Source organism: Xiphophorus maculatus, chromosome 1 (genome assembly GCF_002775205.1).
Source record: "Xiphophorus maculatus strain JP 163 A chromosome 1, X_maculatus-5.0-male, whole genome shotgun sequence".
In the NCBI taxonomy this organism is placed as follows: Eukaryota; Metazoa; Chordata; class Actinopteri; order Cyprinodontiformes; family Poeciliidae; genus Xiphophorus; species Xiphophorus maculatus.
The window spans coordinates 13271383-13288907 of record NC_036443.1 but is presented as its reverse complement, the minus strand read 5'-3'; the positions used below and the strand labels follow the sequence as shown (position 1 = coordinate 13288907).

The 17525-nt window shown below is 41.5% G+C and overlaps 1 protein-coding gene across 3 annotated transcripts in view; it reads left to right on the top strand.

Moving 5' to 3' along the window:
* Positions 1-17525, top strand: part of rere (arginine-glutamic acid dipeptide repeats) — a 177258-nt gene that overhangs the window by 82379 nt on the left and 77354 nt on the right. For all 3 annotated transcript variants that reach the window (XM_023331958.1, XM_023332018.1, XM_023331911.1), the window contains exon 3: positions 9483-9553. In XM_023331958.1, coding sequence (XP_023187726.1) covers positions 9483-9553 — 71 coding nt within the window. The remainder of the gene's footprint in view (positions 1-9482; positions 9554-17525) is intronic.

Sequence of the window (17525 nt, the reverse complement as noted above, 5' to 3'; positions counted from 1 at the left end):
TGTAATTGTCACTTTTATCCCCCATTCATACCCCGACACCAAAGGTTAACCAATAAAAGTGCAGTCAGTCTGCGCTGCATTGACTCGGCGTAGAGCTCAATGTAAAAAAAACGGGGGAAGAATAATGTAAACAGCCAATCACATCAATGAAACATTCAAAAGGCATATAAACACAACCAACCATCTCAGAGGGCTAGCTCTATCCAATATTTATATTTCCACATCCGAGCGCGCAGCGTAGCCAGTGTGGGGGGAATATTTATGTTTCCTGTCTTCTCCTCCAGTTAGATTGACAGGTTTAGAGGGGCTGAAATGTCACAGCCCACCCCCACCATGACGATGAGGGTTGTTAGATTGGTTTATATTAAGAACGGCTCTCGACTTGGTACTACAGCCTCAGCACCTACATGCTCGTTTGTAATTTACCTCCCGGTGTCATCATGGAAGGTCCTCCACCTCCCCGGCAGACTTCCTGCTGTCTCCTATCCTCATTGTTCGAGTGACAAACCATGCGTGTGTGTCTATCTGCGTGTGTGTGTGTTCTCTTCCCCCCTCCCAGCTAGCCGTTGGTAGCAGCCTTCCTGCAATCAGATTTGATGTGTGCAGCTTAGGCAGGCACAAAGCCTCCGATGGATTATGCTTTACTAAATGTTAAATCCCTTTATACCCGTCTAGTGACATACAATATGTAAAACTGACCACCCTCAGAGGGGGATTTGCGCCACCCCAGATGTATGGAGAGTGATGGGACTGTGATGGAGAGCGGTCGCCAAAAGCAGGACAGAATCTGCACCGGTTGTGGGTTTTGATTGCTTTTTGTCACAGGGAGCTTTAGAAGCATGCAGGCCCTGTGTCATCACATACAACATAACAGGTAATCTAGTATTGAACCCTCCCGGTCTCCAACCACTCTCCAATCTCTCTGCTTAGCCTTTCTATCCCTTGAAGATGGTTTCAGGCGGCTTAGTGCACATCGATTGGACGGGGACTTGGTGCAAAGGGAAGTGTGAGCAGCCAGTAGGTGGGCCTGCAGCTAACTAAAGCCCCGCTGCTGCTTAAAACGCAGAGAGGAGAGTGTCTGCGGTGGCGGCCTGGGGACTGTGTCCCAGGCCATTTGTGTGGGGCAAGCAGCCCTACACAGGGCGAGCAGACATGCCAGATCGATGTGAGCCCTGTGGCTGAGCTCACACCACTTCTCCAGGCCCGGATAGACTTCTCCAAGCCTGTTCTCTCCTCTCATCCACCCCCACTCCATATTGAAGATCCTCTCCTTAGAGAGTATGCACATCGCCAGGGGGGGATCAATAGGAGACGGACACAAAAGTTGCCTGTACACATGCATGCAAAGCACTCTGATAGCTACTCCTTATGCAAAACAACATCTGCAACTGTTAAACAAATGCAGCCACGTTAAAAACACACATTTAAAATGTGATTTTTCTCATCTACACACCAGTCTCCTAAATACTTATTGGCTCTCGCACGTCTCCTTAGTACCTTTCTATCCATCAAAATGGAACCTCAGCATGTGTCCTACAGCCTGGTTGCCTCATCAGCTGTAGAGAGAAGTGATTTAGGTCATTTTAGATGTGAGACGGTAATGATTTGTTTGTTGCAGCATACAGAAACAAATTACAGACTTAGTCCTTTTGCGTTCCATCGTTAATGGGGACAGCCAGTGATTCTGGCTCCAGTCTTCTCTGCTCTTGCAGGATCAGATTTTGTCCATTTAAAGCAAGCTGCAGAGCAGTAAGCTATATAACACAGAAACACACACAAAGCTCAATAACCAGGCTTTCCCTTAACTTTCAGCCTCACTGATTGTAGTCGTATAAACATTTTATTTTCTCAGTGATTATCAGAACTTCAAGTTTCCACATTATGTTGCATTAAATGTTGTCTTTTAAGACTTTTTCACATTACGTTGACATCAATATATTTTATTCCCAATGTGGGAATTCACACAAGATCAATGTTATTCTTACAAATTTGCATAATCGTGAGAATTTTGTTTTAACAGAAGCAGGGCCTTTTGGGTTTGTTTCAGGGTTACCTGTAATTAGCTCCACCCTTCTCCCCGTCTTCTTTCCTGCTGAAGAAGAGCATAACAAAGCATGATTCTTCCACTGCCATATTGTATGGTAGGGATGGTCTGTTAGAAGTTATGTATAGCTTTTTTCTCCACATATTTGTTTTTATTCTCACATGGCCTGTTAAGTGAAAACATGACAACTTATGGTTAAATTTAATTTAGATGTGTGAACCTATTGGGATGGCACTTGATAGCAGTGCATCATTTTAAAGGGAATTTTTAATATATATTTTGAACAATGTGACCTTTGTGTAAAGTCTCATTAAATATAATGTCCCTCAAAAAGCTCCAGTGTAATTGCAACAAAAACTGAGTTTTAATAAGTATTTTGTATGCTTTTTTTAATTGGGAATTAAAAAAAAAATTATTATTTTGAACAAAAGTGATTTAGATATGATGAGTATTTTTGTTGGGCAATTTGTTCATTTTAATCAACTAAACCAGATCCACATTTTAACATGATTTTAAAGGAGTAGAATTGACCCTTTTATAAAAACAGAGTGGCGGAAAAGTGTGGAAACTTTTCTGACTTTCTGATTGCTACGTTCGAGCCGTTTTTTATTATTATTATTTGCATAACAAAAATATTAGCTTCTGCGATTTCTCATTCCAAGATCATTTCTTTCTCCTGAAGCTTTGAAGAGGTTGGTTTGTTGTGAGAATGTAGTCTGTGAAAAAGCCAGTAAAATGTTACTCATTCAGCGTTGGACAACTGCCACTGCACATTAGCAAAACATATCCTGTGAGCTGCAAAGGCTAGCCGTCAATCACTTAGCTGCTTCTAGTCAGGCAAACATAAGGGACAAGCCCTGGGAATCATTTCCTGTTGAAACACGGCAGTGTGAATCTGTAGCCCGCCGTTAACTGAGCAGATCTATTTTTAAAAGAGCCTCTCTCTGCTCTGCTCTCTCTTCCTTTACGCTAGAGACTCTGGGAAAAGAGCTTTTTAGTGAAATCCAACCACCTGCCGACTGCTAAATGAGAAAGCGTGGGCTAGGCGAGAAGGAGAGGAGCGGGGTAGACGGAGGGGGGTTACTGTCAAAGAGCCTCTGTTTTCCCCCCCGAGGAACTAAGTCAGCTGTAGACCTGCCCCTATTGTAGAGAGCTGATGGTATCGCTTGCCAGGTATTTCCCTTTGCTTTTCTAGCGAGAAGTAGGACTTGTTGGGTCGGCGGAGGGGAAAACAGGAAGGAAAGCTGTGGAGGAATCGAGTGCCCTTGCACCTCCAGGCCTTGTCTACATGTAACACCACCCTAGTGGGAGCGAGCCAGCAGGAAGCAGCGAACAGACAGCCTTGGACATCAGCTGGTGTGTCTCTACAAGCTGCTGGAGTCTGTGTTGGATCAGATGAAACACCTTTATTATTCTTCCCTTGTCTGTATTAGCTCTTCCGTGCCGTCACACCCTGTGTACTTTCATTAATACATCCATTGTTCTGCTGATAAACTGTAAGCTGTAGAAATGAAGGGAATTTGACACTTTGTGTAAACTTTGATCTGCAGTGTTTGGTTAAGCAAAATGCACAAACTGCCTCTTCGTGGTGTTTAAACTTTTCAACATTTCGTACTGTTTCAACACAGAGGAAATGTATTTCAGTGGGTTTATTAGTTACAGCTACTGTCTACTAGGCTCCGCCCACCACACGGTAACGTTTTTTTTTCTCTAAAGTTATCCCCCCCCGCAGTTTCGGGTCTTTGAGGACCCGAAACTGTTTTGTTTTTTGAAACTGTCCCCACTCATACTTATGGATAGCGACGACAACTTTCTTGTTAAAGTTTTGATGTATTAGCATAAAGTGTAACCTGACCTATGACCCCAAACACATCCTATGTTCTAACAACAATAGTGGATTACTTGTTCATGTAGTTTTAGTTTTATAGTCCAACGCGATACGGACAAGAAGGTCGACTTTTAAGGTGTGACCTTATTGTAATTTTTCCACATTATTCGCAAGAGAGACATTTTCTCATCTTTTGTAGAATCCTAGCCTGTTTTTATATAAAGATTTAGAAATGGTGCTGTACGTTTTGCTGGTGTAGACGCATTAAACATAACATGCCAGGGTAAAAATGACTGAAGATCGTAAAGATCACTGATAAACCATCAGAAAGATGGACATACTTTTCAAAATAAATCTACAAATTACAATCTGACCCTGTTGACAAGACAGTTATTAGTTTTACCTCCGAGCCCTTTCACCGTCTGCGTTTACATTATTGTAAATGTGCAGATCAATTGTAGGACCATTATAACAGTGGAGCTTTGTTGCATGCCTGCATGTTGATGCATGTGTGCTTTGTTTTTTTTTTGTTTTTTTTTTTAGTTTGAGCCCAGCTCCACTTTTAACAATGCAGGTGCATCCTGCCTCATGCCCAACTCTCACCACCTGCTAGTATGACTTAAACAAACACTCCCTTTGATTTTAATAAGCCTGTCTCTCATCCTAAAATATTCATCTCCCCCCTCGCCACCCTCCGCTGCTGTGTTTACAAAACACTGTCTGTATATGTCTGTGTTCACGGTGCGACTCGCTCATTGTTTTTGGCTCAGAGAAGTAGAAGCCTGGCTGATGTTATCAGGAACTCGCCCCTCCCCTCCCCGCTGCTGGGATGCAGCAGCAAATTAAACGCCATCATATTTGTTTCGAAGTAATGCACGACTCTTTTTGCAGAGGTGTGTTTTAGATCAGACATGCTTGGCAGCCTTAAGAGAACAGCAGCCTGAACAAAGAGTCGGAGTGTGTGTGAGTGTGTGTGTAGGTCATAATATTCAATATGGCGTTGCTCTTTGGAGTCGGCGGTGACAGTGTGACCTCTGTTCCTTTGTTCTTTCCTTTCCACCTTGTCTCCTGCCTCCATTCCTCCTGTCCTTCCTTCTTTCTTCCATCGTGTTCCTTCCTTGTCCTCCCTCACTTTTTGTGCCTCAGGTCTCTCCCTCTTCAATGGTTCCTATTCTTTTCCCTTCCTTCATTCTACTTATGTTTTCTCCTTCTTTCTTGTTGTTTTTAGTTTTCCAGCCTCCTTGTGTTCTAGCTTTGTTTTTTGCATCCTTCCTTTATTCCTCGTCTCCAACATTGTCCTTTTCTTACTTGTTTCCTTTCTTCCTGGTGCCCTATTTCTATTTCTTTTTTACTTGACTCCTGCTCTCTTCCTTCCTTGTGTGACATCTTCCATATTTTTCCTCTTCCATCCCCATTTCATAATTTTGCTAATTTAAGTCCCTTTCTCCTTTATTTCCTTCCTTTTACATTTTTTCCTTCTTTACCTCCCTCCCTCCTTCCTTTCTTCCATTTACCTTTTTTCATTCCTTCATGTGTTCTGTCTTTCTTTCTTTTTTCTTCTTTTTTATTTACTTCTTTCTTTCTTTCTTTCTTTTTTTACCTGTTTCTTCATTTGTTTCTTCCTTCTTTCAGTCCTTCATTTATTCCTTCTTTCTTTAATTCTTTTTACCTTATTTCTTCATTTGTTCCTTCCTTCCTTTTCTCTTTTTTCTTTCTTCATTTGTTCTTTCATTCCTTCTTTCCTTTTACAATTTTCCTCTTTTATAGTTTTTACTTTTCTTCCTTCTCCCCTTTAACTTTTTTCCTTCCTTTTTTTTTTTACTTCATTTTACCTTTTTTCCTTTGTTTTATTATGTAGCCTGCTGTAGGACTACATAATGGTAAGGATTAAAAGATTTGGTTCTGTAAAACTCTGTAAATTGAGCATTAAAATGCTCCGGCGCCCAGTGTGGAGCCTTTGCTCCGTGTCTGGTTTGGTGCGGTGGAAGCTGAACTTATTGCTGCTGAAGGAATGGGAGCACTCCTCTTGCTACAGTCCTGCTGTGGTCTCCCTCCTCCTATGGTGAAGGCTACATCTACACACCCAGCATGCACTTCAGTCTTTAAAAAAAAACCATCCCCCACACGTACACCCACTCCACAGCTAAACCTCTCTCCTCCCTCCCCTCTTCACCTCTCCACTTGAGCGAGGAGACCCACTTCCAAAAGCACAAAATGGCAGGAATGTTTAGCAATCGCCGACGACCGTCGAGGAACCAGGAGGCCCGTTTCCACCATGTTTCCTCCTCATAGTGTCTCCCCTGGCGCCAATTCCTTGCCCTTTTTCATTCTAAAGGCAAATTTTGAGGTGCTAACTTTGCTTTAACTTTTGAAATTCATAGAGTTTTGCCTTGTAGTCGCTTTCAGAGAAATGCCACAAAGGGCAGTATACTCTTCACTATCCAAAATGAATTCAAACTGTGCTTTTGACGTTAGAAGAATGGACTGCCACGCTGTCTGTAAGTGATTAAAGTAGATCCCTGTCCCCCGCCCTCGTCCCCCACCGCCACCACCCCCACACTATCTTTTTCATTCTCGCTCTCTCTCCTTTGTGCCTGTTGATGTGCTCATGGGCACAGACATGGAGATTTGGCTCCTCTAAATGAATTTGCCGCCAAGGTGAGGGGACACTAAACCCTAATTCCCCTGATTTGACTCCTCCGAAACATGTCATCTCCTTCAGATTAGTCTCTTTTGTTCTCCGACCCCCTACCATCCCTCCGCTCCCTCGCCAACTCCTCTCCGTCTCTCACGCTGCCTGTGTTGCTCACAGATCACACAATAGGACTGATGGACGTTTTCATTCATGTTATCTTGTAAATGACTTCCAGGGATGCTGTAAAAGGGGGACAGGAAGAGGCTAGTAGTAAGAAAGAGATATAATGCGTTACTCAGACCGAGCGTGGGCGATAACCGCTCCCCCTCCCTCCGTTAGAACAGCTCATTCAGCTCACAGCAGATAACAAGCCCACCCTGGGGTCTCACACACATGCAGACACACTTAGAAAAAAAAAAAAAAAACAAAGCAAATGATGTCAGGGATGCTCTCGTACACACCAGCACCTCTACAAAACGGTATCTTGGGTGTCAGGGCCATTTAATATCTCCCCCTGCCTCCGTCTCCTCTGCCAGCGGTAAGATAAACCACAGTCGGATCGATAGCTGTGTTGACACAAACAAATAAATAACAGATGATGGCAGTGTCAGTCACTGAGAGAAGTGGGCGGGGGGAGAAAAAGGTAGCTGCAGATCTTTTGTTAATTCTTCAGCATCAGACCCGCTCAGCATGTGTTTTTTGGTGAGATGAGCGCCAGCAGTTTGTGTTTGTCAGTGTAAATCTTACCTCTGTTGGCTTCCTTTGAAGCAGAGAGCTCACAAAAATGTGAGCTGTCGTAGCAAAAACCGGGAGCTTGTTTGGTTGTTTTTAAATCAATAGAAAGCAATATAGAGCTGTGTTTTATATTTTTGTATCAGATGGAGCAGGAAGATTTGTCTTTTCTTTACAGTTTGGTTTCACACACTATAATACATGTGACATTAGCGGTTTGAAATCTTATTTTTATAGTTTAATAATATGCGGTTGTGTCTGGAGAGTGTCGCATCGGTGCTTAGTTGTTTCCTTTTCCTCTTATTTTCTTCTCAGCATAGGTGGCCTTGTGTTTCCGTCCTCGGCAGTGTGAATGTTTTTGTTAAGGAGATGAAAGTTCACGACCCGACCATACCACCAGTCACATTTCATTCAACAACACAGCCAGCTCCTCTCACTCGGTGCTCCAGGACTGACATCACTAACCACCGTTTTAAAAATGGATAAGAGACAGAGGGTGGATTGCTTTTTCTTTTTTCTCAATCTAATCCGAAGCTACAGTAGTTAGACATATAGTGTGTTTGGGGATTACATATCCTCTAATTTAAACATGTTATGCTATAGCATCATTTGAGTGGGACGTCTCTGGTGGTTACCATGCAATTAATGCATCCCATTTTATGTGACCATGGGAGAGAATCAAGAGAGCAAGAGAATCTGAAAGACAAAACGGTGTTGTAAAAATGGACAAAAAGAAATTCATATTTTATTGCAGGAACATGATCTGACATTGAAAACTGCATTGAACTAAAATCTTTTGAGCAGAGAAAAAAATCACAAGGTGTCAAAAATGATACAATTAAAATGCCTTTAATATCAATAAAATAAAAAAATAGTGTATATCTCACTGTTTTAAGTTGAGCAGCAATTGTTTTCTTGTTGGAATATGGGATTAAACTAAAATCTGGAGGCAGAAACACTCCATGTGGATCTGGGGTGAAACAAAGGTTGCACATAAGGAAAAGTACATCATAGTCTTTGATAATGTGTTAGGGCCTTTGAAGCCGTGGAAACGTGGAGAACTTGTTGGGGTTATAAACTTTTTGAAAATAGCAGGAGACATCAAACATAACTCTGGTGGCCTCTGCTAGGAAACTGCAGATGTTATCAGTGGGCCTTTTAGCAGGATAATGATGCAAAACAGATGACCAAAACAACACAGAAATGGTTCTCCAGACACCGACTCAACCTAATTTAGTCTCCACCATGATCCACTGACCTATAGCAAACCTGTGGGTGAGTATAAAAGAGGACAACCAGAGAGGGGTGTCCAAAGTTTTGCCTGCCTGGGTGCAAGTGGTTGAAAGAAACAGAAACATTTTATATTTTTCATTGTGAAAAACAATGAATACTGAAGATAGGCACCAGTCTCCCTTGCGACCCTGCAAGGATGAATGGGTATAGCTTGACGTTTTTGGCCCAAGTGGAAAAAGTTTTGACACCACTGATACAGAAAGTTTGGGCTCTGAGAAACAGTCAAAGATCCTTGTGTTTGTCTGCTTCAACATTGTCAAATGGTGCAGAAGAAAACTTGATGCTGTCCTGTCACGGTTGTTGTAAATATTGATCACAGGATCTCCAATAATTGTCACTGGTGATTTTCTTAAGCAATTACTTTATAATGGGATGAATACACTGAATAGACTGGATTTGTATAACTATTAATATAACTACATCATGAAGTGAAAGATGATTTTAAGACCTTTGACACATCTTTACTAGGATTCTCAGTAAATGTGGGTGGCACTTTGAAAATTATCCCAGAAAATGTACTCAAAAGTTGATTTAAAATGCGAGGAAAATCGTCAAATGTCAGACAATGAGTTGCAGGTTTGGTCCCCTCCAAGGTTGCCTCCATGGTTACAGCCATGTGGCGATGACTCGGTGGGGGTGGTGGGGGTTGGGTGGGATGAGGTTAAAGTCAGTGTTGCTCACTGGTGTATAAACGGAGTGGAACAATAACATAATTCCCCTTGAGCGTAATGTTTGCTTTGGAAAGGCAACCTTGTAGCGCTCCAAAAGTCTTTAATCCTATTACTCGCATTCCAATTGAATTTGACTCGAGGAGAAAAATGTCTTTTCAGCAGAGGTAACGGCACAAGAAATAATGTATTGCCGAGTCTGACTGCTTAACATCATGAAAGCTCTGATAAGTATGAAAATCATCTCTAAAACCCCTTTTTCTTTCCATTTCTCACTTGCAGATTGTGTGTACATCGAGAGTCGGCGACCCAATACTCCGTACTTTATTTGTAGCATTCAGGATTTCAAGCTGGTGAGTAGAAATTTATGTCTATTCTTTTCTTTTTTCTTCTCCTAACCTGAGATGCAGCACAGACCAATCAAGCTGGTGTTTAATGCTGGAAAATTGCTTTGCGTTGCTTGTGCATGTGGCTTACATCTGCGCTGATTTCAAAAACGACTTTTCGTGTCGGGTTTTGTTGCCCGGACAAGTCGGAAGGCCCTCTGGGAGTCTGCTTTGAATATTTACCACATTTGCAGTCCACTGCATGTAGTGTGTAATAATGCTCGTAATGAGAATATAGATGTTTGTAGATGCACTTAATTGATTTAATGGAGGAAACCCTCACCGGTTTTAAATTGATTTTTTTCTACAACCTAATGTGACCAAATTACCTCTTTCCCTGCATAAAGAAAGAAATTAGTTTTTAATTTGCTGCAAGAATGGCTGATTCATCAAGCTCAGTCAGTTTAGCAAAGAGGGGCTTGTTTTCTAAGCAATAGGACATTTGTACACACTCTCACACGTGCACATCCCTGTAGTTTGTTGTCTCGCACTGCATTCTCCGTCTTCTGAAAGGAACGCTGCATGTTAGTTCACCACAACAGATTGCTCTTTGTTGTTGCAGATGAAAGACGGTGCATTATTTTTGGAGAGATTCACATACTTTGCTTCACTGACACACATGAATCATGAATATTTCAGGGCCACATGCCGATCATGCAGAAACTCTTTCAAGTAGCGCGCAGCATGATCTCAGTTAGCTTTCCTGTCCCTCTGTGTTTTATCGCCATCTGTAATAAAGGATTTCTTGATGCCAACTGCTTGTTTCTTCTTGACAGATGAAAATTGCACAAAATGTATGTTTGACTGAACCTGAAACCACACAAGCAGTTTTGTTAGTTTTTTAAATTTCTCTCTGTCTTGTGGTTTTGCTGTGGTCACGTTTTGTGGCTATGAATTGGTATTTTTAAGGCCAAAAATATCAGTGCTGTTTGCATTTTCATCCCACTGAAATGTGGTGTCATGTCTGAGCACCACAGGAAGAATCCTCAATATAAAACGTGGCGGTGTTAGCGCCATGCTGTGGGAATAGCATTAGTTGTGTAGTAACTGTGCGACGGGGAGAATAAATTGAGCTAAAAACATAGCAGCCAAAGCATACTTGGAGATGGTGTCCATCTCATGAAGTACCAATAAAATACAGAAATATTTTTGGTTGTGTCTTGACCAAAATGTTAAAAAGTCCAGTGGATCTTTCTGGTTAAAGCATGTTTTAAATGAATGAAGGTCAGTTGTTGTGTGGACAGGAGGTTCTAAGCTGAGCCGTAGGACTTGCAGCCAGCTCCCCACAGCAGTGTGACTTTAATCGGATTGTACCTGTAAAGTGCTGAGTACCGCAAGTTCCCCTTTCTCTTGCACGCAGAGTTTAGCATGAAAAAACTACAAACCTGCTCCTTGATTAACAGGGTCCGGGGAGGTACAGGGGCAGTTAGAGGTAATTGTCCAGGGAGAGAGAGAGACAGAAAACTGGCTGCTTTAGCTGACCTCTCCCTTCAACTCTCTGTATCCGTCTCTCTGTGACTCCCTCCCCTAGTCCATCTGTAATTAATGACCAGCCATCTGCATGCTTGAATGTGTATGAGCAGACTACACTCTTGTTCTCCTATGTTAAAACAACAAGCCCTGCTGGCTTTTTAAACAACTACAGTGTTTTTCAGTTACTTCACTTTGTCACACGGCGACAAATCACAAAAAAAGGGCCGGCTGCTGCTGCTGCTGCTGCTGTGCTAGTGCAGCGGAAAACTCCCAGATTGTTTTATATGGGCCTTGTTGGAATAAAAGAAATGTTTGACCACTGTACTGTTTAGTGCAGCATAATGAGCAGTGTCATTGCACTCGTCCTTGTAATGATACATTAAAAAAGGAGCAACAGCAGCAACCATTATTCTCTTTTCCCTCGTCTCCCCCTTCTACTTCTTCTCCGTCCTTCCCCCACCGTTTATTTCTTGCCTCACAAATTATTGATTAACCCCCTGCCATTCATGGTGTAACTGGGCTTCAGAGGCACAGCACAGGGAAACGACATTTTATTGGTCCTGTACCAAACAACCCCATCAATATTCTTGCAGCCATCTCCATTTTCTCGCCTATCTGATCCATTCTTTAAGCTGAGAGAGTGTCACTTGTGTTCTCTATCTAATGACCTGTGAATCCAATTATTGCTGTGTATAAACCATCACTGTGTTGTGTGGGGATGGGAGCAATGAACTGGCTGACTCTTTTTCTCTTCACATGTTGTGTGAGAAATCCGCAGACTTGTCTTCATACCCAGATTTGATCTTCTGTACAGACACTTGGACTGTCGGCAATAATGCATGCAAAAAAAATAATAAAAAAACAAATAAGAGGGGAGGAACAGAATCAATGCTTAGATCATGATTGGGGTCATTCTTGACTTGGAGGACAATCATTTTCCTCCGCTTGTTTACTCAACAGTGGCAGCTGCGGTGACCACTGCGACCTCTGTGACTTATTGATCCAGTTATATAGATTTCAGCCTCCTGCCTTCCTCCCAACATGCCTGGCCGGCTACAAAGATGACCACTGGGAAGCCATTATAGTCATTTCAACAAAATGTTTAACCTTCTACTAAATCTCAGCCTATATTTAAGTTTTAATGACAACAGCCAAACATTTATTATTATAAACATACCAAATATCAGTTGTTCGGATTGTTTTCTTTTTGTCCGTGATACCGATCCAAGTTACCGGGCATTTGCCAAATTGACTAAATTTCATTAAAATGAACAAATCAGTGTCGTGTGTGTATACACTTCCTACTTGTGTATTTAACCATTTGTGCATTTTTTTTGCGAAACGTAACTCCTAATTATTTTTGGAAAAGCCATGTATCAATCTTTTTGTAGAGCGTATTCAATATATATATATATATATATATATATATATATATATATATAAACACATTTATTGTCCTTGGTGCTGTTTGGCTGTACCCTGAGAACAGAAATAATAAAGAGTGGATGTTGCTTTCTGCTGAGTATTAGTACGTATTAAGGCATATTTGGTGTTTAAACTATTAAAATAGTTTAAAAGCATTTTTAGAGTGTCTTTATTTTTGTATCCCGCTCCTGTAGACACTAATGTTAGCATGTTTGCTCTTTGCTCTCATATGACTCATTGATAATTCAGGTCATAACTTACAGTGTTAACTATTCATGAGCTGACTAAATTTACTAAAAAGCAACTCCTGATTTATAGATGCAGTGTTTTGCTTTGAACATCATAACATTTGATGACCGGTGTTTCAGCAGCTCTCTATTCTGAAAGTTGACTAGAAATCACACAGACACATATGGATAGATGCAGCAGCCAACACAGTCTCCCTTTCTCCCTGAAACATTGTAAAGACTGAAAAACATAGTGACTGAAAGGAAAACCCTATACTAGATCAGCAAAATTGGGTGCATGGTTTAAAATCAAATTTTTCTAACTGTGGATGTAAAAACAAGCTGTTGTTTTTAAATTTACCACACTAATGTGCCCCAACAAGTCACTGAGGGGATTGGCTGACTAAATCACAGACAGTACAACAACAGCAAGGTCTGAATCAGGACTTCCCTACCTAGTATATGAATTATTTGTATATGGAAACTGTAAAGTAGGACATTTTTATAATAAGCACTTGATTTGTAACGTTTTTGCTTCCTTAAACACACAAAGACTCATTGTGATGATTTCATTCTCTCTCATGCTAGAGGTTAATTGGGGCCCTTCAGTCCTCGATGCCTGGTTTTGATTACTGTTGTGATTTTGTAATTAGTTTACCTTCTCTGCTTAATGGAGGAACATTATTGAGGTGAACGTTGGTGTCATGACTGTCTGATAGATCTCCGTACTGGTTGTGATTCTCCAGATTGTTGCTTGACTATCTGGTTCAGTGCAACACGGTCACACACGGCAACGTGCGAACCGCTTGTAGTGAGCGCCGAGTCTTTAGACAATGAGGCAGCGACACCATCAGCACATCTTTCCTCCAACCCTGACGTCACAGATCAATCTTCCTTCCCTTACCTTAACCATCTCCTCTGTCTCCATTCCTCTCTCTTTCATCCATCTGTCTCTACATCTCATCCCCTCTCCCCTCCTCCTCATCTGTTGTCACTCACTCCCACTTCCTCTTCCTCCTCCTCCTCCTCTCATCCCACGTTGGAGTCATTGTGTCCATGTCCTCGACGCTCATTGACCCTCCTACCTCTCTCTCTGCTTGTTTCTAACCTCATTTGCTGTTATTGGCCAAGTCAGCTGTGTCGTGTCCTGTCCTCCCTCCCCTCTTCTCTTCCCCACATCTTTCTCTCTCCGTTTCCTCCCAGGTTCTCTGTTCCCCCTTCCTCTTTCACTAATGGAGTGATTGCAGCATTTCTCCCTCTGGGAACGAGGGGATTGAGGAGACTAGTACACCATCTCACACACACACACACACACACACACACACACACACACACACACACACACACACACACACACACACACACGTTCGCTCTCCTACTGTTAGCCTCGCACACACAAATCTCCACCCAAGGATCTTCCTGCTTCTGGACATTTAATTAGTGCCACGCACAATGCAATTATCTTGCCACAAGTCCATCTTGCATGTTGTAGGTCTGAGCAGCTTAAGGAGACAGAGGATTTTCCCAGTCATGTTACCAATGAGGAACATTTGTGCACGTTGTATTTACACATTCTTTTCCCGTTTAATCAGGCGGTATGTCTATAATTATCAGAAATATGCTTGGGCTTTCTCTCCTCTATCAAATATGTTTAAGCGAATGTGTGAAATGCACTGCTTTTTTTTTTTTTTAGCTCTCTGCGGAAACTAACTCGTCTATGGTTTTAGCTAATTTATTGGTGTCAGTCTAATTTATCAGATGTGTCAAAACTAAACTGGTGCTTATAAATCACTATTCATGCTGATAGTTTGGCCGTTTATCTTACAGACAAGATTTCGTGGAAGTGGATTTGGCTGTCCTCTAAATGTCTAATGTGGGGTTTTTTTAACGTGCGCCAGCTTTTGTTTCTGATGCTTTGATTTGTTACTTGATTTACTAGCAATCCAACAAACATGTTTTTTCTGACCACTAGCTATTTTTATGATTTTCTTTTTTCCCTTTTTACTTTTTTGTCTAAGGAGTAAAGCGCTTAAGATGCTAAATGTTCTGCAGGTTTTTTAATAGAAATTGTAGTTTCGAGTGTCTGAGGCAAATTAGCCCAGGTTGTGTATCACTGTGCTGCTTTCTGACCACTTGCGTTTGCCCAAGACTATTTTTTATGGCCAAATAAGATGAATAATAATAATAAAACCAACCTTTGAAAAGTTAGTTGCTGTCAACTGGAGCCACTTAGGGGAAAAGTCGTCCTTTCTATGATATTTACTCTTACTAAAACCTAAAACATTCCAATAAATTTGCTATTCTGAGGGTTTCCTTAAATGTAAAACTCAGAACTTTTGTAATTTGTGTGAAGCTTTTTTCCCTGTAGATTTACTATAATATATATATTTCAAAATAAAATGATTTTTTTCTTGACCTGGACTGGTAGCTGGCTGTTTTGCAAATAAACTTATCAAGACTTTGAGTAATGGTTCTGTTGTAAGAGCTGAATAAAGATATCAGGCTGCGGTGCTTTTAAACATTTTTCATCTGTTGCTGCACACTTCCTGTCAGATGACCACTGACATGGCGTCAGTCCACTCATCACTCTTTTTAAGCTAATGTTGTTTTTGTTTTGTACGTCCATGGTTGATAAGCTACAGGCAGTGTGTATGTTAGCAGCTGAATGCACACTGGCTTCCAGGGCAGATGTCCCCAGTAGTTTACCAGCTAATTCCTGCTTGTTATACTTATGTAACTCTAGAAGAATTAATTCTGCACAATAAACACATATAATATTTTTACTCAAATTTATCAGTCAGTGGGAATGTCACACTAGCCAATGCCTCACCAGGACATATCTTCGCTGTCTGCAGTGATTGTAAATGTTCTTGTATGTTGACATGGGACAACTTGTGTTGTTTTGTTTTGTGCATCAACTGGATGTTTATCTCACTTTTCACCACTGATTGTTATGAGCCGAAAGCTCATCATACCGCCTTGGAAAAAAGCCACCTATTCAAACCCCATAATTAAAAATGTTTGAGAGAGATGCAAATATATGTGCATAAATATGCATTTTTAACATGAGCAGCTATTAGTTTTTCTGCAGACCTTGACTTCCAGGCCTAATGGAATCCAAAGTGCTCTGAATTAGCTTAACAATGAAATCCACAGGCTAATTAACTTCTATCCATCACACATTCAGATCAATGAAAACATTCCACTCGATGTACATTTGCTGTCAAAAAAAAAAGAAGAAAAAACTACTTTCCTTCCATCTTTCTGTGCTCTGATTTCTCCCGTTATTCACAGTAGCGGCGTCAGTGGTCTGTGATGATGCGTGCTGCGGGAAGTCAGTGAAAGTGACAATCCTGGACTGTAACGCTCAGCTTCTGTACAGACTAAAAAAGTCTCTATTTGGTGCCGAGGCGCTGAGAGGATGGGCGCTGGATGACTAGACAGTTGTTGGCTTCTCTCTTGTCACTCCCTAGAAGCTGGAGTTTCCCCCTCTTTATCTTCCCATTTCTCCCCCTCGTGACCACCCCCCACCCAAGCCCCCGCTGAACATTTGAAATGCAATTATGGATCAGTGAGCACCACCATCAGTCGCACTTCTTGTTAATATTTATCAAGGAGAGCAGCAGCCGCTGCCATCTCCTGAGAGAGGGGCGCTACAGTCATTAGAGGCTATTTTCTCTCTCTGTGTGTGTGTGTGTGTATTTGTGTTCGCTCCATTCCACAGTCCACTCAGCTGCTGTGAGCAAGCTAGTACATTTTGCAAGCATTAACATGTGGGCATTTACAGTGTGTGTTGCATGTGTGTGTTGCTGTCCTAAGTGTGTGCTTGTCTTTGTGCTCTGTGTGAGGAAGCAGCTTTGACAAGGGCATCTAGCTGTCTGTAGACGGGGCCAGCCAGGCAAGCTGGCTGCAAACTGCTTGATTGAAGCATTCTTCCTGTCATGTTTACCTCTGAATAGCAGCCTTAAAGCAACAGGAACCAAAGCACAGCAGCTGCTAAAACCTGAACATCCTTTCACTGTCACCTATATTCAAATTGAGTTGAGGACAGAAAACTGATGCCATGTTTTTGTCTCCTTATCTGCCAAATGGATACAAATCTATTTACAGCTTGAAAAACAGATTTAAGGTGTACAAAGCCTTCTGAAATTAATAATAATTATTTAAGGGTGCATTTACACATACCTGTTTAGTCTGTTTAGTCTCGGTTCGGTTGAAGTGAGCTCTGGCTCAGTTCAATACAAGCGGACCAAACAAAGCTACAAACCAGGAAGTGGACTAAAGTGCAAGGCTGTCCAAAGATAAGTCCTACAGTAACTAAAATCTAACCCCACTCCATTTTTGTTTACATTTATTGAAGAAGGAAGTTGCTTTCAGTTTCTTCTTCAGAGGTTTTCATGTTGTTTCGATCTTGGTGCAGTGCCCCCCACAGGGACGGAGGTAAACAGCTCAAAGGGTGTCTTCAGTTTGACACATTGCAGTGTGAAAGCGAACAGCACCAGCTGAAAATTAAACAATTGTCCCAATTTTGGTCCTCAATTGAACCAAGTCTAATAGACTATTGTGTGAAAACACCCTATTATCTGGCACATCATGTCATTTTAAAATAAAAAACGCTAAGTAGCATATAACTGTAAGGTTATGTAAGGTGGGAGAAGCTTTACTTCAATACCCCCGAAGTCAAATTAAGATCAACCAGTTGACTTTAGAAGTCACCTGTAAGTAATAATCTGATTTATTCTCGGTATAAACCCAGCTGACAAAAAACTACTGTTGGCAAAAACTACAGAAAAAAAAAAAGACATTACCATGAA